We start from the raw sequence: 24,541 nt of genomic DNA, 5'->3' as shown, positions 1-24,541 counted from the left end.
CGGTGCAATTCCGCCTGGGGCAAAGACACTTGAGAATCACTACACCAGGCCCCTCCCCCAGAAGATCAACAAGAAATCCAGCCAAGACCAAGTTCACCTACCAAGGAGTGAAGTTACAATACCAAGGAGAGCAGCAGAATTCCAGAGGAGGAGAAAGCAAAGCATGGAACTCATGGCTTTCGCCCTATGATTCTTGCAGTTAATTTAATTTTTTTTTCTTTTTCATTTTTTTTTCTCTTCTTTTGCCAAAAATTTTAACTTTTACCCTTTTCTTTTTTAACGTTTTTTAACTAGTCTATCTAATATATATATTTTTTTTTCTTTTTTATAGTTTTCTTTATTCATTTTCTTTTTTTAATTCTTTTCTTTCTCCTTTTTTTCTTTCTTTCTTTCTTTCTGAACCTCTTTTTATCCCCTTTCTCCCCCCTCACAATTTGGGATCTCTTCTGATTTGGTTAAAGCATATGTCCCTGCGGTTGTTGCCACCCTTTTAGTATTCTACTTGCTCCTTCATATACTCTTATCTGTACAAAATGACAAGGTGGAAAAACTCACCACAAAAAAAGAATAAGAGGCAGTACCGAAGGCTAGGGACCTAATCAATACAGATATTGGTAATATGTCAGATCTGGAGTTCAGAATGATAATTCTCAAGGTTCTAGCTGGGCTCGAAAAAGGCATGGAAGATATTAGAGAAACCCTCTCAGGAGATATAAAAGCCCTTTCTGGAGAAATAAAAGAACTAAAATCTAACCAAGTTGAAATAAAAAAGCTATTAATGAGGTGCAATCAAAAATGGAGGCTCTCACTGCTGGGATAAGTGAGGCAGAAGAAAGAATTAGCAATATAGAAGACCAAATGACAGAGAATAAAGAAGCTGAGCAAAAGAGGGACAAACAGCTACTGGACCACAAGGGGAGAATTCAAGAGATAAGTGACACCATAAGACAAAACATAGGAATAATTGGGATTCCAGAAGAAGAAGAAAGAGAGAGGGGAGCAGAAGGTATACTGGAGAGAATTACTGGGGAGAATTTCCCCAATATGGCAAAGGGAACAAGCATCAAAATTCAGGAGGTTCAGAGAACACCCCTCAAAATCAATAAGAATAGGCCCACACCCTGTCACCTAATAGTAAAATTTAGAAGCCTTAGTGAGAAAGAGAAAATCCTGAAAGCAGCCCGGGAAAAGAAGTCTGTAACATACAATGGTAAAAATATTAGATTGGCAGCAGACTTATCCACAGAGACCTGGCAGGCCAGAAAGAGCTGGCATGATATATTCAGAGCACTAAATGAGAAAAACATGCAGCCAAGAATACTATATCCAGCTAGGCTATCATTGAAAATAGAAGGAGAGATTAAAAGCTTCCAGGACGATGTTGCTTCCGAACATCCTGCTCACCGGTACACCAGGGGTTGGAAAAACCACGCTAGGCAAAGAACTTGCATCAAGATCAGGACTGAAATACATTAATGTGGGTGATTTAGCTCGAGAAGTCTGATCAACGGATATCATGGAGTCTGGCAAGATGGCTTCTCCCAAGAGCATGCCGAAAGATGCACAGATGATGGCACAAATCCTGAAGGATATGGGGATTACAGAATATGAGCCAAGAGTTATAAATCAGATGTTGGAGTTTGCCTTCCGATATGTGACCACAATTCTAGATGATGCAAAAATTTATTCCAGCCATGCTAAGAAAGCTACTGTTGATGCAGATGATGTGCGATTGGCCATCCAGTGTCGTGCTGATCAGTCTTTTACCTCTCCTCCCCCAAGAGATTTTTTATTAGATATTGCAAGGCAAAGAAATCAAACTCCTTTGCCATTAATCAAGCCATATTCAGGCCCCAGGTTGCCACCTGAGAGATACTGCTTGACTGCTCCAAACTATAGGCTTAAGTCTTTACAAAAAAAGGCATCTACCTCTGCGGGAAGAATAACAGTTCCACGGTTAAGTGTTGGTTCAGTTACTAGCAGACCAAGTACTCCCACTCTTGGCACACCAACCCCACAGACCATGTCTGTGTCAACTAAAGTAGGGACTCCAATGTCCCTCACAGGGCAAAGGTTTACAGTACAGATGCCCACTTCACAGTCCCCAACTGTAAAAGCATCAATTCCTGCAACATCCGCAGTTCAGAATGTTCTGATTAATCCATCATTAATTGGGTCCAAAAACATTCTTATTACCACTAACATGGTGTCATCACAAAATACTGCCAATGAATCATCAAATGCAATGAAAAGAAAACGAGAAGATGATGATGATGACGATGATGATGACGATGATGACTATGATAATTTGTAATCCAGTTTGATGCTTGTAACATGTATACTTGGTCTTGAATCCATTGTACTAGATTAAACGTGCATGCTGGGTATTTTCAAGTTGTGTTGTAGAAAACTTAAATGCTATTTAATGAGTAAATATAGTTATCCTTTCCGATTGAAAAAAAAAAAAAAGCTTCCAGGACAAACAAAAACTGAAAGAATTTGCAAACACCAAACCAGCTCTACAGGAAATATTGAAAGTGGTCCTCTAAGCAAAGAGAGAGCCTACAAGTGGTAGATCAGAAAGAAACAGAGACAATATATAGTAACAGTCACCTTACAGGCAATACAATGGCACTAAATTTATATCTCTCAATAGTTACCCTGAATGTTAATGGGCTAAATGCCCCAATCAAAAGACACAGGGTATCAGAATGGATAAAAAAACAAAACCCATCTATATGTTGTCTACAAGAAACACATTTTAAGTCTGAAGACACCTCCAGATTTAAAGTGAGGGGATGGAAAAGAATTTACCATGCTAATGGACATCAGAAGAAAGCAGGAGTGGCAATCCTTATAGCATATCAATTAGATTTTAAGCCAAAGACTATAAGAGATGAGGAAGGACACTATATCATACTCAAAGGGTCTGTCCAACAAGAAGATCTAACAATTTTTAATGCCTATGCTCCCAACGTGGGAGAAGCCAACTATATAAACCAATTAATAACAAAAATCAAAGAAACACATCAACAATAATACAATAATACTAGGGGACTTTAACACTCCCCTCACTGAAATGGACAGATCATCCAAGCAAAAGATCAACAAGGAAATAAAGGCCTTAAATGACACACTCGACCAGATGGACATCACAGATATATTCAGAACATTTCATCCCAAAGCAACAGAATACACATTCTTCTCTAGTGCACATGGAACATTCTCCAGAATAGATCACATCCTCGGTCCTAAATCAGGACTCAACCGGTATAAAAGATTGGGATCATTCCCTGCATATTTTCAGACCACAATGCTCTGAAGCTAGAACTCAATCACACGAGGAAGTTTGGAAAGAACCCAAATACATGGAGACTAAACAGCATTCTTCTAAACAAATGAATGGATCAACCAGGAAATTAAAGAATAATTGAAAAAAATCATGGCAACAAATGATAATGAAAACACAACGATTCAAAATCTGTGGGACACAATTAAGGCAGTCCTGAGAGGAAAATATATAGCGGTATAAGCCTTTCTCAAGAAACAAGAAAGATCTCAAGTACACAACCTAACCCTACACCTAAAGGAACTGGAGAAAGAACAAGAAAGAAACCCTAAACCCAGCAGGAGAAGAGAAATCATAAAGATCAGAGCAGAAATCAATGAAATAGAAACCAAAAAAATAACAATAGAACAAATCAACGAAACTAGGAGCTGGTTCTTTGAAAGAATTAATAAAATTGATAAACCCCTGGCCAGACTTATCAAAAAGAAAAGAGAAAGGACCCAAATAAATAAAATCATGAATGGAAGAAGAGAGATCACAACTAATACCAAAGAAATACAAACAATTATAAGAACATACTATGAGCAACTCTACACCAACAAATTTGACAATCTGGAAGAAATGCATATATTCCGAGAAACATATAAATTACCACAACTGAACCAGGAAGAAATAGAAAGCCTGAACAGACCCATAACCAGTAAGGAGATTGAAACAGTCATTTAAAATCTCCAAACAAAAGCCCAGGGCCAGATGGCTTCCTGGGGAATTCTACCAAACTTTAAAGAAGAACTAATTCCTATTCTCCTGAAACTGTTCCAAAAAGTAGAAATGGAAGGAAAACTTCCAAACTCATTTTATGAAGCCAACATCACCTTGATCCCAAAACCAGACAAGGATCCCATCAAAAAAGAGAGCTATAGACCAATATCCTTGATGAACACAGATGTGAAAATTCTTACCAAAATACTAGCCAATAGGATTCAACAGTACATTAAAACGATTATTTACCACGACCAAGTGGGATTTATTCCAGGGCTGCAAGGTTGGTTCAACATCCGCAAATCAGTCAATGTGATACAACACATCAATAAAAGAAAGAACAAGAACCATATGATACTCTCAATAGATACTGAAAAAGCATTTGACAAAGTACAGCATCCCTTCCTGATCAAAACTCTTCCAAGTGTAGGGACAGAGGGCACATACCTCAATATTATCAAAGCCATTTATGAAAAACCCACCGCAAATATCATTCTCAATGGAGAAACACTGAAAGCTTTTCCGCTAAGGTCAGGAACACGGCAGGGATGTCCATTATCACCACTGCTATTCAACATAGTACTAGAAGTCCTAGCCTCAGCAATCAGACAACAAAAGGAAATTAAAGGCATCCAAATTGGCAAAGAAGAAGTCAAACTATCACTCTTTGCAGATGATATGATACTATATGTGGAACACCCAAAAGACTCCACTCCAAAACTGCTAGAACTTGTACAGGAATTCAGTAAAGTGGCAGGATATAAAATCAATGCACAGAAATCAGTTGCATTTCTCTACACCAACAACAAGACAGAAGAAAGAGAAATTAAGGAGTCAATCCTATTTACAATTGCACCCAAAACCATAAGATACCTAGGAATAAACCTAATCAAAGAGGCAAAGAATCTATACTCAGAAAACTATAAAGTACTCATGAAAGAAATTGAGGAAGACACAAAGAAATGGAAAAGTGTTCCATGCTCCTGGATTGGAAGAAAAAATATTGTGAAAATGTCTATGCTACCTAAAGCAATCTACACATTTAATGCAATTCCTATCAAAATACCATCCATTTTTTTCAAATAAATGGAACAAATAATCCTAAAATTTATATGGAACCAGAAAAGACCTCGAATAGCCAAAGGAATGTTGAAAAAGAAAGCGAAAGTTGGTGGCATCACAATTCCAGACTTCAAGCTCTATTAAAAAGCTGTCATCATCAAGACAGCATGGTACTGGCACAAAAACACACACATATCAATGGAACAGAACAGAGAGCCCAGATATAGACTCTCAACTCTATGGTCAACTAATCTTCGACAAAGCAGGAAAGAATGTCCAATGGAAAAAAGACAGCCTCCTCAATAAATGGTGTTGGGAAAATTGGACAGCCACATGCAGAAAAATGAAATTGGACCATTTCTTTACACCACACATGAAAATAGACTCAAAATGGATGAAGGACCTCAATGTGAGAAAGGACTCCATCAAAATCCTTGAGGAGAACACAGGCACCAACCTCTTCGACCTCAACCGCAGCAACATCTTCCTAGGAACATCGCCAAAGGCATGGGAAGCAAGGGCAAAAATGAACTATTGGGATTTTATCAAGATCAAAAGCTTTTGCACAGTAAAGGAAACAGTTAACAAAACCAAAAGACAACTGACAGAATGGGAGAAGATATTTGCAAATGATATATCAGATAAAGGGCTAGTGTCCAAAATCTATAAAGAACTTAGCAAACTCAACACCCAAAGAACAAATAATCCAATCAAGAAAGGGGCAGAGGACATAAACAGACATTTCTGCAAAGACATCCAGATGGCCAACAGACACATGAAAAAGTGCTCCATATCACTCAGCATCAGGGAAATACAAATCAAAACCACAATGAGATATCACCTCACACCAGTCAGAATGGCTAAAATTAACAAGTCAGGAAATGACAGATGCTGGCGAGGATGCGGAGAAAGGGGAACCCTCCTACACTGTTGGTGGGAATGCAAGCTGGTGCAGCCACTCTGGAAAACAGCTTGAAGGTTCCTCAAAATGTTGAAAATAGAACTACCCTATGACCCAGCAATTGCACTACTGGGTATTTATCCCAAAGATACAAATGTAGTGATCTGAAGGGGCACGTGCACCTGAATGTTTATAGCAGCAATGTCCACAATAGCCAAAGTATGGAAAGAACCTAGATGTCCATCAACAGATGAATGGATAAAGAAGAGGTGGTATATATACACAATGGAATACTATGCAGCCATCAAAAGAAATGAAATCATGCCATTTGCGACGACATGGATGGAACTAGAGCGTATCATGCTTAGCGAAATAAGTCAAGTGGAGAAAGACAACTATCATATGATCTCCCTGATATGAGGAAGTGGTGATGCAACATGGGGGCTTAAGGGGATAGGAGAAGAATAAATGAAACAAGATGGGATTGAGAGGGAGACAAACCATAAGTGACTCTTAATCTCACAAAACAGAGGGTTGCTGGGGGGAGGGGGGTTGGGAGTGGGAGGAGGTTATGAACATTGGGGAGGGTATGTGCTTTGGTGAGTGCTGTGAAGTGTGTATACCGGGCGATTCACAGACCTGTACCCCTGGGGATAAAAATATATTATATGTTTATAAAAAATAAAAAATTAAAAAAATTTTAAAAAAGAAATAAAGAAAAAAAATTCCACTTACATTAGCATCAATAACAATAGAATACCTAGGAATAAATTTAACCAAGGAGGAGAAAGATCTATGTACTGAAAAAGGCAATACATTAAAGAAACTGAAGACACAAATAAATGGAAAGATATCTCACATTCGTGAAGAATATTAAAGAATATTATTAAAATTCCCATATCACCCAAAGCCATCTGTAGATTCAGTTCAATCCCTATCAAAATTCCAAAGGCATTTTTCACAGAAATGGAACAAATAATCCTAATTTTTTTTATAGAACTACAAAAGACCTTGGACAGCCAAAGCAATATGGATAAAGTACAAAGCTGGAAGCATCACACTCCCTGATTTCAGACTGTTTACAAATCCATAGCAATCAAATCAGTATGGTACTAGCATTGAAAACAGACACATAGATCAATGGAACAGAATAAATAGCCCATGTATATACATGGTCAATTAATTTATGGCAAAGAATACAAAAACCAAGAATATACAATGAGGAAAGGGTGGTCTCTTCCATAAACTGGGTAGCCACATGCAAAAGAATGAATCAGTAGCACTCTACTATACCATACATAAAAATCAACTCAAAATGGATTATTAAAGATTTGAATGTAAAACTTGAAATCATAAAACTCCTGAAGAAACATAAGCTTAACTTCCTTGACATCCATCTGAGTGACAGTTTTTTTGGATTTGACACCAAAAGCAAAAGGCAACAAAACAGACAAGTGGGACTACATCAAACTAAAAAGCTTCTGCCCAGCAAAGGAAACCATCAACAAAATGAAAAGGAAACCTACAAAAAGGGACAAAATATTTGCAAAACATATACCTGAGTAAGTGGTTAGTATCCAATATACATAAAGAACTCATACAATTCAATAGCAAATAAATAATCCAATTAGAAATAGGCAGAGGATCTAAACAGACATTTTTCCAAAAAAAGACATATCGAACAACAGGCACATGATAAGGTACATAAAAGTTACAGCATATGGAATACAGTCAATGGTATCGCAATAGCACTGTATGGTGGTCGATGATAGCTATACTTGTGGTGAACAATGCATACAGAGCTGTCGAATCATATGAAACTAATGTGTGTCAACTACACATCAATAAAACCAACAAACCAAAAAAAAAAAAAACCCTCAATGGATAGGGAAAAAAAAGAAGAATATGAGCCAAGATGGGGGGAACTGTGTTAATATGAGTGTAGGGGCTATTAATACAAGTACACAGACATAGAAGGAGATTGGTCCAGTTCACACCCCATTGTGCTCCAATCCTGATTCCATTCTTGTGAAGAACAATAAGCTCACCCAGAGATGAACATTCTTGTATACAATGAACATGTGAAATGCTTGAGTTGTTTAGGATAGAGAATATTTAGGGGAAAGATGGCTGTCTCCAGTTGTCCTACACTGGGTGAGGTGCCAGATGGCCAACCCAAGACCAGTTAGTAAAAGTCAGAGGGAAACCATATGATAATTGAGAAGGGAGTTGAGGGAAATTGGAGGGGGAGATGAACCACGAGAGACTATGGATTCTGAAAAACAATCTGAGGGTATTGGAGGGGCAGGGGGTGGGAGGTTGGGGGGGGCCTGGTGGTGCTATTATGGAGGGCACATATTACATGGAACACTGGGTGTGGTGCATAAGCAATGAATTCTGTTACACTGAAAAGAAATTAAGTTTAAAAAAAAAGTCGGAGGGAAAGCAGACTTCAGCTTATTATAATAAAGAGTTGGTAAACACTTAGAGCTCTCTAAGTAGGGAAAGACTGAAACACAAAACAGTATGTTAAAACCACTTGAAGTTTTAATCAGAGATTAGAAGACCACCTGGAAAGAATATTTTCAAATATGTGTACAATGTAGAGAATTGGGACAGTTGGCTCCAAGATCCCTCCTGACTCTGTAATTCTACATCTTTGAATGGGATTTTGCTAAGACTCCTATATACTAACCCCCAACACACACACATGCTCCCCTCTTACACAGTTAAGTATGCTTCACTTACTGTGTACACTACTGAAACATTTTTCCTAGAGAAAAGGATAGTCATCTACTACAATAAAATACTTTTTATTTATTATTTTGCAGTTTGTGAACAGTGGTATTTAAATGAGACTCTGCCATTTGTTCCTCAAAACAGTCCCATGATATGGATAGAGCCAGAGTTTTTTCTTTCTCTCATACACGCACATATATGCAAATGTGTGTATGTGTTCAGACATGAATACACAAAAATGCATACACAGACCCATGCCAAAATACACAGCCAAGGTGAATTTGAATTTTTACTGTGATCATAACTGTTGCTTATCAACGTAGTTATTTGCTATTTTTAAAAGTCAATCCAGTGAAATATGAATAAGATCCACAGGTTTTGCCAATGTCAATTTTCTGGTTTTAATATCATGCAACAGTTTTACAAGATGCTAATATTACGTGAAGCTGGGTAAAGAGTGCACAGGACCTCCCTGTACATTTCTTTTCCACTTCCTGTGAACCTACAGTCATTTCCAAATAATTTTTTTTTTAAATAGAGAGAGCCCAAGAAAATCAAACTAAAACATGACATCCCACTGGCATTCATGAGAGAGAGGACAAGTAGGGCAGAGAAAGGCAGAAGATGGGAAATAAAAAGCACAAGAACTTTAAAAATAAGTCACATTGAAAAAATAAATTAGAAAAATAAAAATAATTCATAATGAAAACAGGCCTAAAAGATTTTAAAAACAAACAAGTGGGACTACATCAAAATAAAAAGCTTCTGCAAAGCAAACCATCAACAAAATGAAAAGGCAAACTGCTTGGGGCACCTGGTTGGCTCACTGGGTTAAGCCTATGCCTTCGGCTCAGGTCATGATCAAGCCCCACATCAGGCTCTCTGCTCCACAGGGAGACTTGCTTTCCCCTCTCTCTTTGCCTACTTGTGATTTCTCTCTATGTCAAATAAATAAATAAAATCTTAAAAAAAAAAAAAAGGCAAACTACCAAAAGAAAGAAAATATTAGCAAATCATATTCTAATACTCAAAATACATAAAAACTCCTATGATTCAAGAGCAAATAAGCAATCCAGTTAAAAAAGAGCAGAGAGGGGCGCCTGGGTGGCTCAGTGGGTAAAGCCTCTGCCTTCGGCTTAGGTCATGATCCCAGGGTCCTGGGATCGAGCCCCGCATCGGGCTCTCTGCTGGGCGGGAGCCTGCTTCCCTTCCTCTCTCTCTGCCTGCCTTTCTGCCTGCTTGTGATCTCTGTCTTTCAAATAAATAAATTTTTAAAATCTTTAAAAAAAAAAAAAAAGGCAGAGATATGTAAGTACTGTGAAGTGTGTAAGCCTGATGACTCAGAGACCTGTACCCCTGGGGCAAATAATACATTGTATGTTAATAAAAATAATTAATAAATTAAAAATGCATTTTAAAAAAAGGGTAGAGGATCTGAGCAGACATTTTTCCTAAAGACATTCAGGCCAACAGATGCATGAAAATGGGTTCAATATCATTAATCATCAAGCAAACACAAATCAAAACCACAATGAGACCTGTTAGAATGGCTATCACCAAAAGCCAAGGTAACAAATGCGTGAGGATGTGGAGAAAAAGGAAACCTTTGTGCACTGTTGGTGGGAATCCAAACTGGTGCACCCACTCTGGAAAACAATATGGAAGTTCCTCAAAAAATTAAAAATGGAAATAACATGTGACCTACCAATTCCACTTTAAGGTATTTATCCAAAGAAAATAAAAACACTAATTCAAGAAGACATATGCATCCCTATCTTCAGTGCATTATTCCTAATGGCCAATATATGGAAACTTAGTGTCCATCAATGGATTAATAAAGAAAAATGTGGTATATATACATAATGGAATATTATTCGGCCATAAAAAAGAATGAAATCTTGCTATGTGCAACATGGATGAACCCTGAGAGTATTATGCTAAGTGAAACAAGTCAGAGAAAGACAGACAGCATATAATCTCATTTATATGTGAAATCTTAAAAAAATAAAACAAAACAAAAAACAAAAATCAAGCTCACATATACAAAGAACAGACTGGTGGTTGCCAGAGGCAGGGGGCAGTAGGAAGGCAAAATGTGTGCAGGGAGTCAAAAGGTACAAATTTCCAGTCATAAAATAAATAAGTCATGGGGATATAACTCACAACATGGTAACTATAATTAATAATACTGTATTGTACATCTGAAAGTTGCTAAGAGAGTAAATTTTAAAAGATCTCCTCATAAGAAAAAAAGTTTGCAACTATGTATGGTGACAGATGTTAACTAGGCTTATGTGATGATTATTTTGCAATATATACAAACATGAAACAAATGTGTTGTATACCTAAAATTAACATAATGTTGTGTGTCAATTAAACCTCAATTTAAAAACAAAGTGTTGTGGCACCTGGGTGGCTCAAGTAAGTTAAACGTTTGCCTTTGGCTCAGGTCATGACCCCAGGGTCCTGGTATCAAGCCCTGCATCTGGCTTCTTGTTCAGAAACTGCTTCTCCCTCTGCCCCTCCCCCTGCTCAAGCTCACTCTCTTTCACTCTCTCAAATAAAAATCTCTTTTTAAAAAAAGTGTTGGTGAGGATATAGAGAAAGGATAACACTTGTGCACTGCTGGTGGGAATATAAACTGGCACAGCCACTGTGGTAACAGTATGAAGCTTCCTCAAAAAAATTAAGAATAGAACTACCATACAATTCAGCAATTCCACGTCTGGGTATTTATCCAAAGGAAATGAAAACATTAACTCAAAAAGATATGTAACCCCCATAAGCTTTGTAGCATTATTTACAACAGCCAAGACACGGAAACAACCTAAGAGTCTACTGGTAGATGAATTTATAAAAGATATGTGGGGTGTGTGTGTGTATTTCTAAAAAGAAAATGAATTACACAAGTTTTAGCACTTAATGATTAAATTAAAACAAAACAAATCCTATCTAGAAAATTAACAAAAATTATTCAAAATAAGAACGGTTAATGTTATCAACCACAGGTTATAATAGAAACTCTCAGGGCTCCTTGATTGAGCATCCAACTCTTGATCTAGGCTCAGGTCATGACCTCAGGGTCATGAGACTGAGTCCCAACTTGGCCACCTCCACTCAGGCAAACACACACACATGTGTGCTCTCTCTCTCACTAAAACAAACAAACAAACAAAACCCAGAAACTCTCATATATCTGTCATGAATGAAAATCACTACCTTCTTTTGAGTAAGTACTTCAGCAACAGGCATAATGAATACTACAAATATTTATTCTTCTTGACTCAATAACACTACTTGTGGAAATCTAGTCTAAGACCTATGTCAGAATACAAAGCTTTCTCTGCACTCCTATTTCATAAAAACAAAAAAATTGGAAACATAATGCATAATAATAAGTGTTTAAGTGTATTACAGCATCCTCATGTCATGAAATATTTTGCAACCATTTTAAATGATACTCAGTTATTAGTAATTTGTCAAAATCTTTCTTACTATCTTAAATGAAAAGGAAAAACAAAATTACATGTTCTGTATGGTATAAATGCAATAATATAAAAACAAGTGTAGAAAAAAATGCTGGGAAATATACCAACGAGTGATTGTCACTCAAGAATAAGACAAAGCAGATTTCTATATTTTTCAAATTTTTATATTTAAAATAATAAACCAGGGGTGCCTGGGTGGCTCAGTCGGTTAAGTGTTCAACTCTTGATTTTGGCTCAGGACATGATTTCAGGGTTATGAGATCAAGTCCCAGGCTGTGTGTGTGTGTAGCCTGCTTATGATTTTCTCTCTCTCTCCACCCCCTCTTCAAACAAAACAAAACAAAACACATTTTACTTCTATTATAGTAAAGCTTAATTGTATTCCATTTAAAAAATTTAAAAAGCCTCATATCCAAACATACCCCTTTCTCAGCCAAATACCAAATAGTGGGTAAGTTTGCAATCATCAGGCCAGAGAAACTGGAATTGCTGGGAGCAGTCCAGGATGAAGAATTTGGCCAGGAAAGGATGCCCAGAAGGACACCCATTTCTGTGTTCAGAGTCCTAGGAAGCTCCCTGGGGACAGAAGAGGCAGAGGCCAGAGGTGAGGCAGAGACATGAGGGTTCATGGACAGAGATCATGAAGACCAAGTGTAGGCATCAGTAGCCCAGACAAAAAGACTGAGGAACAAGGTTTCAGAGAGTCTGGAATAGCTTCCCACTGCACCAGATTCAGTCTCAATGTGGACGGTTAGCATCACAAGTGGTGGTGCTGAGCATCCTTCCTCCAAGCCAGAGTCAGGCCTCTCACCCAGCCACTGTCGAAAGACCAATTTTGTGATCCTCCCTCTTATGCCACCCAATCTTTTCAGCCTGAGGTACAATTCAGGTCGTCCACAAACCAAAGAGCCCCTATAGAAATGAAAATACAAAACATGAAACTCACCAGTCAAAGCCAAAGTACTCATTCGAAGTTTCTATCCACACAAACAGCAAAATCAAAGACAGCAAAAATGAAGTAATCAGAAATGGGTAAAATAACTTCTCTCTCTGGGAAGAGAAAGAAAAAAGTATAAATTAGTTCCATGTATCCATGTTACCTCAGCAGTGTCTATATACACTTGTCAAAGTTCTGCAGAGTTGCAATGCCATGCATTATCCTCAGGAGGCTGGAGTGACCACTGTAGTCTCTTTACCCCTATGGAATTTTGTATAAGCTTATTTAGAACATGTATTACACTTAACTGCAATTACATGTTTATCTGTTTGTATTCAGTGAGACAGTTTCTTCTCTGAGGAATAGGAACTTCAGTTACACACCTCCATCCTGCCAATATCTAGCAGTTTCCAGTTTCTTTTTTTTAACTACTTAAAAACTTATTTGTATTGATTTTATTTTTTCAGTGTTCCAAGATTCATTATTTATGCAACACACCCAGTGCTCCATGCAATATGTGCCCTCCTTAATACCCACCACCAGGCTCAGCCAACCCCCTACCCTCTTCCCTCTAAAACCTTCAGTTTGTTTCTCAGAGTCCACAGTCTCTCACGGTTTGTCTCCCCCTCCAATTTCCCCCAATTCATTTTTCCTTTCCTTCTCCTAATGTCCTCAATGTTATTCCTTATGCTCCACAAGTAAGTGAAACCATATGATAATTGACTTTCTCTGCTTGACTTACTTCACTCAGCATTGAGATACCACCTCAGTTAGAACGGCCAAAATCAACAAGACAGTAAACGACGTTTGTTGGAGAGAATATGGAGAAAGGGGAACCCTCTTACAGTGTTGGTAGAAATATAAGTTGGTGGAGCCACTTTGGAAAACAGTGTGGAGATTCCTTAAGAAATTAAAAATAGAGCTACCCTATGACTCTAGCACAGTTTTTTTTTTTTCTTCTCTTTTCTAGCACCATTTCTTAAATGCAGCTGGCTCTTACCAATCATCTGCTGCTTTCATCCTCCCCTCCATCTACCAAACATTCGTTTGCTGACTCATTCATTGAGTAATTCATTCAATCATCACTCACTGGTTCATTTAGTCACTGACCTACCCAAATTTGGGGGACAAGGGACAGGTTAGGGAATAAAGCTTTTTTTTTTTTTTTTTTTTTTTTTGAGTAGCTACCTTGTGCCAATACAATGCTAGAAATTTCATAAACTATCTTCATTTGATTTCTTTTTCAATATGGCCATATAAATTAGGTATTCTTAATCTTATTTTGCAGAAGAACCAAAGCTCAGAGAGGTAAAGTAATTGGCTCACGGTCACACAACCAAGAAGTGGCAGGGACACTGCCCAGATCTCTGAACCTAAAGCCAAGGTGGAGGATATCTTCCTAGAGGAGGTGTTCAAAAAGCCCTGAAGACAACCCCCTTCACTGAAAGTCACATCATAAACCAGTCATACCAGACGTTGCCAAATCCTTCCTGGGAATGTTAGGTTTGGGTTGCTATCTGAGTTATAATCTTAACACTTCCTTATCACCTGAAAAAGAATTCTGCCTCTTTGGGACACTACATTTAATCAGTTGACACTGGACAGAATAATCCCTGCCCTGACTAAATTATGGCATTACTGGGAAAAGCAAAAACAAAGAAATAAAATGAAAAATGTAGAAACTGTGTTCTAAAAAGATGAGAGACATTACAGCTATCAAGATGCACTTTCTGAGTGTAGGAGGGTGAAGAACACAGGATCTTTGACTCAGAACTTACACTCTACTAAATCTTACATGGACTTTTAAAAATCTATCAGATAGAGGCACCTGGGTGGCTCGATGGGTTAAAGCCTCTGCCTTTAACTCAGGTCGTGATCCCAGGGTGCTGGGATCAAGCCCCATGTCGGGCTCTCTGCTTAGTGGGGAGCCTGCTTCCACCTCTCTCTTTCTCTGCCTGCCTCTCTGCCTGCTTGTGATCTCTGTCTGTCAAATAAATAAATAAATAAAATCTTAAAAAAAAAAAGTATCAAATAATGTCATTACCCTGCTCAAAACACTGCCAGAGCTTCCTATTGTACTAAGGTACCATCAAACTGCCTACCATGGCAACAAGGCCCTCCATGATCAACCCCTGTCCATCCCTGACCTCATCCCATCCTACAAACTCCATTTCTAAATGCCAGCCACACTGGCCTTCTTTTTGTTTCTAGAATATAACCGAATTTGCTTCCACCTCAAAACCTTTGTACTGTCTGGTGCCTCTGCCTGGAATACTTTTGCCCCAGATGTACATATGGCTGACTCTACCTCTCCATTTAGGAGACCGTTCCCATGACACTTTTTCAAAGAGGTCTTCTCCCACCACTCTCTCATCCCAGGTTCTAACACAGTTTCCTGTTTATTATCTTCAAAGCTCTTATCACAATCTGAAATAATCTTTCTTCATTTACTGTCTACTAACTAATTCGTCCCACTAGATTATAATCTGCAGGAGGGCTGAGGCCTTAATTGTCTTAATTCACTGTGGCAAATAGTAAGTGTTCCAATGGATGAATAAATCCATTTCCTTATTTTGATTCTCATTGTTACCATTCTTGCTCAAGCATTTTCAAAGGCTCCTCACTGTTTATAAGAGAAAATTCAAATACTTTAACTTGACACAAAGATGTTTCATAATTTGATCAAAATATTCCTTTCTACCCTCCTACTTACCATCATTTCACATGTCCCTACTTCAACACTGGAAATTTGTTTTTCCTAAGCACACTACTGTGCTTCTCTGTCCCTTGACTTCTAACTACCTCATTCCCTCTACCCACAGTCCCTTGTACCCATATTTCTGTATGTGAAAGATCTCTTCCACAAGTCAGTCACTCCAAGAAGAGTAATAAAATAGCTAACATTTATTGGAGGTTAAGTGTGTGACAAGCACAATTCTAAGTGTCTTCAACATATTACCTCTCCCATCCCCACAACAAATCCTATTTATGGGTACTACTATTCCACCTCCATTATTCTAATAAGGCATGTAAAGCACCAGATGTTAAGTTACTTGCCCAAGGTAACACAGTGGTAAAGCTCTAATTTGGAGATAGTCAAGGGTAAAGCCATAAATTGAATCCAGGCAGTCTTTTCCCAAAACACAAGGATAGTTCTTACCCTATATGCTATACTCCTTTCCCTCAGCAGAAATGGGGCCTTGAGAATTATCTAGGAACCTTAGGAATTATCTAGTTAAATTCCCTAACTGTAGAGAGGCTGGGAGATCTCACATAACCAGTCCAAGGGCAGAGTGGGATATAGTATCCAAACAGGCTCTAGTCCAGGAATTTTTCCATAATACCACACTGACTCAAATACCACCCTGCGCACAAAGCCTCCCTTTTCCTTCTCTTAGTACATGGTAACTCCCATGTAACTTACTGCCTCATCTCTAGTAAGGTTCTGTTGAATCAATTCACTCTTCTCCATCTTTACCATCACTCTAATCCAGACCACCAACATCTCTTACCTTATATACTGCTATCACTTTCTCTTTGAAGGCAAAGATGTCTCCCTCCCTGTTTCATACCTTCCAATGCATTCTCCACACGATCAAATAATCATTCCAAAACACAGATCAGGCAACATCTGCTTACCATCTTTAGGGACTCTTTATGTCCTACATGGCAGAGATCAAATTCTTAAAACCAAATAACACTGGTCCCATCTCCCTCTCTAGCTTTGCTTCCTATCACTTTGCCATTTGTATCCTCTGTTCAACTTAAGGTAAACCTTATACCTGACTCCTCCAAAATGATTTCTTCTGCCATCCCCTAATCCTTACCTACCCAATTCTTAATCACCTTTCACCTTCTATATGAAGTATTTTCAACCCTTCCCTTGGCACATGGAGGCATGTATGCATATACACATACACACATAAATACTCTCAGTATTTTAAGACTGTATTGTGCTTGTCTCTTCCACCAAGGGACTATGAACTGCTTGAGAGCAGGAATCATATCAAAGCCATTTGTTATTCCCAGTCACTAGTATATATACTAGTCCTTATCAGCTATAGGTGGATAGAACAACTAGGAAGGTAAGATATAGGAGACAGAAGAACACTTCTACTAATCTAGGAAAACCTCCCATTTCTACCCCCTTTCCTGTGTTTCCCATCATAGGCATAAGAAACTAGTAATCTAACTGGTCAGAATTTCAGAGCCTGGTTGGACTGTGTTTATAAGTACATGAAGTTTTAGGATATGGCCCTCCTCTTATCCCTTCAGTGTGCTCATCATTTGGTCTTTTATATCAAACAGCCACCAGAGAATCGCAACATATAACCAAGAGTTTAAAGTAACAGGCCCTCAATAAGGCTAGGCCACATGCTACCACTCAGTCTTACTAAAGTTTTTCATTAAGGAAACTCAAGCATTAGTCTGACCAATAATAAAGGAATACCTTGTTTCCCACTTGCTGTTATTTTCCTCATAAACACAGCTCTTTGAGAAACTTACAATGAAGAGAGAATTAAAGATTCAGGCATTCTTGTAATTCCTAGTCAAAAACATCTAATTGTACTAAACTTCACTTTTTCAAAGCTAAATAAATGAATGAGAACAAAAGTAAATCAATGAGTAAATGAATAACATAAAAGAGATAGTTTAAAAAAAAAAAAAAAAGAAGCAAATGAAAGTGAAAGAAGATGAGGAAAACAAGCATGTGTTTCTATAAGGTTAACTCTGGCTCCAGAACTTTTCAGGAGGCTTTTCATCAAAGAACTAGAGCCCTACCATGCCCTTGTCCTGGAGACTCTAATGAGCTCTTATGGGCAGGGACCAGCCCACGTTCCCCACATCTGAGAAAGTATGGTACAACTCCTTCCCATGTCTCTATACCCAAGAGCAGCAGCAGGGTCCAGGTAAAGACTTTTTCTCCTGCTTGACCTGCCACTCGCAGGTGTAGCAACCAGTAATCAAGGTGATATAGCATTGTCGGTTGCAGCCACATAGGATCCATGGATAATGCCTTTTCACTCTTCTCTGGCTCCCAGGCTCAATCCTGTTGCCCTTAAGCATGGTGCACCTTCTTGCTGAAATGACAAATAAAATTATTAGAATCTAAAAGCTCCTTCAAAAGTTTCCTACCTCATTGCTCTACAGAAAATTCCATCAAAAAAAGATAGATTTTAAAGTTTTTAATCTAGGATAATGCACTGGATTCAGTGGATGAGTAGAGCTTCATCCCCCTTTACCACTAACTTGTTTAGTATTTACTGCAGTCATGCACCATTCAAGGTTTAGTTTTCTTACCCCTAAAATGGGATCATATTGTCTGCCCTAGGCAACTAATAAATGCTGAAAGCATTAGATAATATATACAAATTATAATTAGATAATATATACAAATATGTTTTTTCAACTACAATGTGCTCTTGAAATAACTTGAGAGCATGGGTGAGGTATGAGAAAAATATAATCATTGACTAATAAGTGACTCAGATATATAGCTGCCTGCCCCATCACTTATGCTCCTCTCTCATTGGAATTAGTTAGGGTTAGCCTCAATTTAAATGATGGAATTTTCAAAATAGCAATGGCTGAAATAAGACAAGTTTGTTTTTTCTTTTGTCAACAAAAATATTTTAAAAATTATGTGGTACGAGGCTTCACAGTGTCATTAAGAACCCAGACATCTTCCATCTTTTTGTTCCACAGCAGCACAGGGCTCCCTTCTCAGGGTCCAAAATGGCTGCTGCTTGAGCTGTATCTATCATTCTAAATTCCAACAAGGATAAAGGAAGAAGAACAAAGAAGGATATTCCCCCTTACTTTAAGGACACTTAAAGAAGTTGAACATTACATTTTACTGGCAGACAGGGGTTTTTCTTACTAGGAAAAGGAAAGAAAGGAAGGAAGGAAGAATGAAAGAGGGAGGGAGGGAAGGAGATATTGAGCTATATCTAGCTGTTACTACTGAATTTTCTCACCCTACTTTAATAGGACACTTTCAGATAAAATTCGTGTGGAATTAGGGGGAAAAAAAACAAAAACAAAAACAAAACCCCCTAAGTATTTAAGAATAAACAAACAAGAAGTCTTAAAGGGCCTGATCCCAGGCATGGTCTCTACCCCTGAAAACTTTCTGTTGTGCTCCACCCTGTTTTTCTGTGAAAGGTAGTGCTGTAGTTCAGAGTGCATAGTGTCAACATAGACTTCTGGCAAAAAATGTGAGTAACAGGGACTGGAGTAACCTTCCCAGCTTAAGTAACTAAAAAACCTGGGGAAAATATGAAAGAAAGGTTTTCACACAGTGGACAATAGGCAGTGAAGGACAGCAACCTTTGATACTAATCAGTACATGCTTAGTAAGAAATTATTGACGTTAGAAAAAGAATCACACAAAACGAGGTGGTTAGACATTTAGAGCTCACAAAAGGCTGGGAATAGTTGGTGTTTCCTTCAGAGCAGAAAAACCTTATAATACATAGGCACTTAGAAGCATACTCAGAAGGGTATTGCCTCAATAGTGGGGGGGAAAAATTAGGCCTACATTAAAGGCTACTACTAGGGACAATGGCCTAGCCAAACGAAGTTTAAATATGAGACTCAAGGGTGCCTGGGTGGCTCAGTCGGTTAAGCATCTGCCTTCAGCTCAGGTCATGATCCCAGAGTCCTGGGATTGAGTCCCACATTGAACCCACTGGTTCTCTGTCCCTCCCCTGGCTTGTTCTCTCACTCTCTCTCAAATAAATAAATAAGTTTAAAAAATGATCTGCAAGATAGTAAAAATGTTTCCAAATAACTTGGCTCTGTTCTGAAACAAAGATCAGAATAAAAACAAACCAAACAAACAAACAAACAAACAAGAGAAGTAGCCAACAAAACAAAATTCTCAATGCCTAATATCCAATCAAAAATTACCAGGAACATAAAAAAGAGAATGCACCCATATGGAGGGAAAAAACTATCAACAACTCAGAAATGTCTCAGGTGATATAATTAGCAGGGTAGGACACCAAACATTTTTACAACTGTATTCAATATGTTGAGGACAGTAGAAGAAAATAAACATGTTAAGGAGAAACAGGGAAGGTATTTTTAAGATATGTAAACTGGGGGCACCTGGGTGGCTCAGTAGGTTGGCCTCTGCCTTCAGCTCAGGTCATGGTCTCAGGGTCCTGGGATCAAGCCCTGCATCGGCTGTCTGCTCTGCAGGGAGCCTGCTTCCTCCTCTCTCTCTGCCTGCCTCTCTGCCTACTTGTAATCTCTCTCTGTCAAATAAATGAATAAAATCTTTTTTAGAGATGAAAGACATAGTGTCTGAGATGAAAAGTACACTGCAAGGATTAATAGCAGATTAGATACTACAAAAGAAAGAATTAGAGAATTTGAGAATTTTTTTTTAAATGAAGAGATCAACTGTGAGCTACACAATAACTATAAGCAGTCTAATATAATCATGCCTGGAATCCCTAAAAGGCGGGGGGTGGGGGGCGGAGGTGAGAAAGGAATAAACACAATATCTAAAAAATTAATGGCCAAAATGTTTCCAAATATGATGAAAACTATAAACCTACAGAGCCAAGAAGCACGCCAAACCCTAAGGAAAAGTACACACAGCAAACTATAAGACACATCATAATCAAGATGCTTAAAAACACTAGTAAAGAGAAAATCTCACCACCAGCCAGAGAGGAAAGGTGTATTACATGTGGAATAAAGAGGACTTCTTGACATTTTTTTCAACAAAAATAATTTGTTGAAAACAATACAAGCCAAAAGACAGTGGAGCAACATCTTTAAGGAACTGAATAAAACACATTTAGCTAGAATTCAGCACTCATAATGAACAGTGTTAAAATATGAAAGTGAAAGGGCACCTGGTTGGCTTAGTTGGTTAAGCGTCTGCCTTCATCTCAGGTCATGGTCCCAGAGTCTGGGGACTGAGTCTTGAGTCAGTTTCCCTGCTCAGCATGGAGTCTGCTTCTCCCTCTCCACCCCTCCCCGCACTCGTATTTTCTCTCTCTCTCATTCACTCTCTAGTAAAAAACTGATTTATTTATCTGAGAGAGAGAGAGCATACAAACAGGGGAAATTAAGCAAATGCTTAATCAACTGAGCCACCCAGGTGCCCCCAATAAATAAAATCTTTAAAAAATTTTTTTAATTAAAGTGAAATAAAGACCTTTTGGATATTCAAAACTAGAAAAGAATTAATCACCAGCTGATTTGCACTACAAGAAATGTTAAGATCACCCAATATGAAAGCAAAAGCTACCAGGTGGAAATACACATTTACATAAAGAAATGAGGCACCAGAAATATTCAATATATGGGTGGATATAAAATAATGTTTTTCTTATTTATAAAATTACTTCAGAAGATAACTGACTGAAGCAAAAACAGTAACAATGAATATTTCCGCTTGTAACAATTGCAGCAGTAAAAGGTATGACAAGAGTTTAAAGGCCAGGAGCAGGAAAATGAAAGTGTACTGTTAATTCAGTTCTCATATGATATATGATGAGGTGGTATAATATAATTTAAAAGTAGACTCTGATAAGTTAAAGACATATACTGTACACCACGAGGTAAGAGAAAAGGGGTGTGTATATAATAAGCCAACAAAGAAAATAAAATGAAATCATAAATATTATTCAATCAAAAAGCAAGAAAAAAGTGAAAAAGGAACACAGAAGAATAGAAAGCAAGTGGTGAATCAAATTTAAACTTAAATATACCAGTAATTCCTTTAAATATAGTCTAAATGCTCCATGTTTAAAAAGAATTGAATGTGGCGCCTGGGTGGCTCAGTGGGTTAAGCCTCTGCCTTTGACTCAGATCATGATCCCAGGGTGCTGGGATCAAGCCCCGCATTGTGCTCTCTGCTCAGCAGGGAGCCTGCTTCCTCCTCTCTCTCTGCCTGCCTCTCCAACTACTTGTGATCTCTGTCTGTCAAATAAATAAAATCTTTAAAAAAAGTAAAAATAAAAAAATAAAAAATTGAAAATTGTCTAAGTGGATAAAAATAACAAAGCCCAACAATATGTTCTTTACAAGAATTTGGTTTGTTGTTACAGAAGGTAAAAGAATGGAAAGATTAGTGTCCCATTACCAAGACAACACCACATACCAATCAAAGATGAAACCTGAGTCACATGTGACAATAAGCATTTACTGCTCATACTCTGTTGATCTAGACTGGCCTTGGCTAGTATGACCGGAGTGACCTGGCTCTGTTCCATGTATGGCTCAACTGAGTTGGCCAGAGTATATTTTCCTGATGGTGGCAGTTGTCCAAGAGGGTAAGCTGTAATATGCAAATCCATCTCAAGGCTCTGCTGCAAAGGATGTCTTCAAGTCAAAATCAGAAGCAGAGTAAGTGAACTCACAGTAGGAGGGCATTATAAGTTATAAGGCAAAAGGAGTGTGAACACAAAAGGCATAACTAAAGGAAGGGTAAGAATTGGAGCCAAATAATACAATCTACCTCACTAGTTACCAGCAGATCAATACCTCGCTTGCTTTTTGCTTGAGGCAAACAGAATCAGTAAAGACAAAAAAGGACATTTCATAAAGATGCAAAATGACTAAAAAATAATTTCCAGTTCATAGGCACCCAATCACATGGCTTCTACAGGAGAAGTAGACAAATTCACAGACATGGTGGGAGATTTAGCATACTTCTCTCAATAAATGATCTAATAAGCAGACAAAAAAGTCTAAAAGGATATAGAAGATTTTATCAACTCGATTAACAAACTAATCTTAATTAACATTTATGGGACACTATACTCAATGACTGCAGAATGTATGTTCTTTCCCAAATTGAACATTTATCAAAAGTCATATATTGAACTACACAACTGGTTTTAATAAACTTCTAAGAATTGAAATCTTAAGAGCGTATTTTCTGACTATGGTGCAATTCAGCTAGGAATCAGTAAGAAAACGATAATTACAAAAATTCACATTTGGGAATTTCACACTATAAAAAACCCATGGTCTAAGGAAAATAATCACAATGGAAATGAGAAAAAGTCCAAATTGGCTGTTGTTGAAACTGTGATGAAACTACATGAATTTGGTGTGAGCAGCTGCAAATAGTGGTATGTCCAAGAACAAAACTTTGTGACAGGAAGGGTGGTATACTGCTAGAATACTGAACTAAAGGCAGTATTTTAACCAGAATCATTACCACAATTTCCCACACATCTACAGATCCTTGGAGTTCAATCATAATTAGGGAAAGATCAATAAACACTGTTTCCCTTCCAAACGTCCAGCACCCGGCCGACATCTCCACTTGGATTTCTCCCAGACATCTCAAAATTAATATATCCCACACTGAACCCCTGATTTTCCCTCCCAAACCTATTCCTTCTGAAATCTGTCGCATCTCAGCAAAGAGCACCACCGTTCACCCGGTGCTGGAGTCAAACACTAGAATGTGCTTGCCAGGATGAAGAAAGTAGAGCAAGACTTACGCTCCGTCCATGAGTAACTTGGAAAATGGGCAAGAAACAACATTTTCACACATTGAACACAGGCAGCGTCGGGCATGACCGCAGAGAGGGGAGAAACAAATGAGCAGAGCCGAACTTCCCACCAGGAGGGACTCACGGACAAGCCGACAGCAGGCCAGCCCTGGACGCCAGCCAAGCCACTGGGCCTGCCCGGCTTGTGCCCCACCGACAGGGACAGGGACAGGGACAGGGCCAAGTGGAAGCCCTTTGGCCTCAGTTGCCTCCCCAGAGCACAGGGCTAACGGCAGCTCCTGGCTGCCAGCTTGATAATATTTATGTAGCTTCCTATTCCTGGAGAGGCTTACGGGGGGAAGCACAGAGCTGGACATGTTACTTACGGCGACTTCAAAGCCTCAAACCCAAACACGACCTCCCTACTGGAGAAGACGAGCGTCTCTCAAAATGGACGCCTGGTTCAACGAGGCGGTGGAGGCCGCGTAGAGGGGGCGTGGCCAGGGGCGTGCTCTCTACAGCCGTGAGGCTGAAGTCAGGTGCAAGCCCCAAGCATTGCTCAGAGGCCTACTCTTTTGTCTTATTTTGCTTCTTATAAAAATAACTTCAGCATAAGCTTAGCTCTAGCTAATCATTTAGTTCAGGCATTAACGTTTTTGTAGCCAAATTATTTATACATTATCTCATTTTTATTATTTTTTCTTGTCTTTTTCTCCCCAACATACTTCAAGCAATGGGTCTGTTTTAGTTTTATTTGTTAAATTTTTTAAAAGATTTTATTTATTTACTTGACAGATAGAGATCACAAGTAGGCAGAGAGGCAGGCAGGGGGGCGGGAAAGCAGGCTTCCTGCTGAGCAGAGAGCCCTATGCAAGGCTCGATTCCATGACCCCA

General features: G+C 38.5%; 2 protein-coding genes across 6 annotated transcripts in view; one reads left to right on the top strand and one right to left on the bottom strand.

The window, feature by feature from the left end:
• Window positions 1-24,103, bottom strand: part of GDPD4 (glycerophosphodiester phosphodiesterase domain containing 4) — a 177,888-nt gene extending 153,785 nt beyond the window's left edge. For 3 of the 5 annotated variants that reach the window (XM_032357924.1, XM_032357920.1, XM_032357921.1), the window contains exons 1-3: window positions 24,034-24,098; window positions 18,066-18,259; window positions 13,188-13,291 (exon numbers count right to left, since the gene is read on the bottom strand). In XM_032357924.1, the coding sequence (XP_032213815.1) occupies window positions 13,188-13,291; window positions 18,066-18,245 (284 nt within the window). In that variant the 5' untranslated portion in view covers window positions 18,246-18,259; window positions 24,034-24,098. Of the gene's footprint in view, window positions 1-12,663; window positions 12,818-13,187; window positions 13,292-18,065; window positions 18,260-24,033 lie in introns of all 5 variants that reach the window. The other 2 variants (XM_032357922.1, XM_032357925.1) reach the window with 2 other exon arrangements.
• On the top strand, window positions 1,380-2,316 carry LOC116598699 (transcription initiation factor TFIID subunit 9-like). The gene has a single exon (XM_032357926.1). The coding sequence runs from the start codon at window positions 1,517-1,519 to the stop codon at window positions 2,312-2,314; it is 798 nt and encodes a 265-aa protein (XP_032213817.1). The 5' UTR covers window positions 1,380-1,516; the 3' UTR covers window positions 2,315-2,316.
• Window positions 24,104-24,541: the final 438 nt, after the last annotated feature.

The sequence above is a fragment of the Mustela erminea genome, chromosome 9, assembly GCF_009829155.1.
Source record: "Mustela erminea isolate mMusErm1 chromosome 9, mMusErm1.Pri, whole genome shotgun sequence".
NCBI classification, from domain to species: domain Eukaryota; kingdom Metazoa; phylum Chordata; class Mammalia; order Carnivora; family Mustelidae; genus Mustela; species Mustela erminea.
This window is presented reverse-complemented; position numbering and strand designations above follow the sequence as displayed.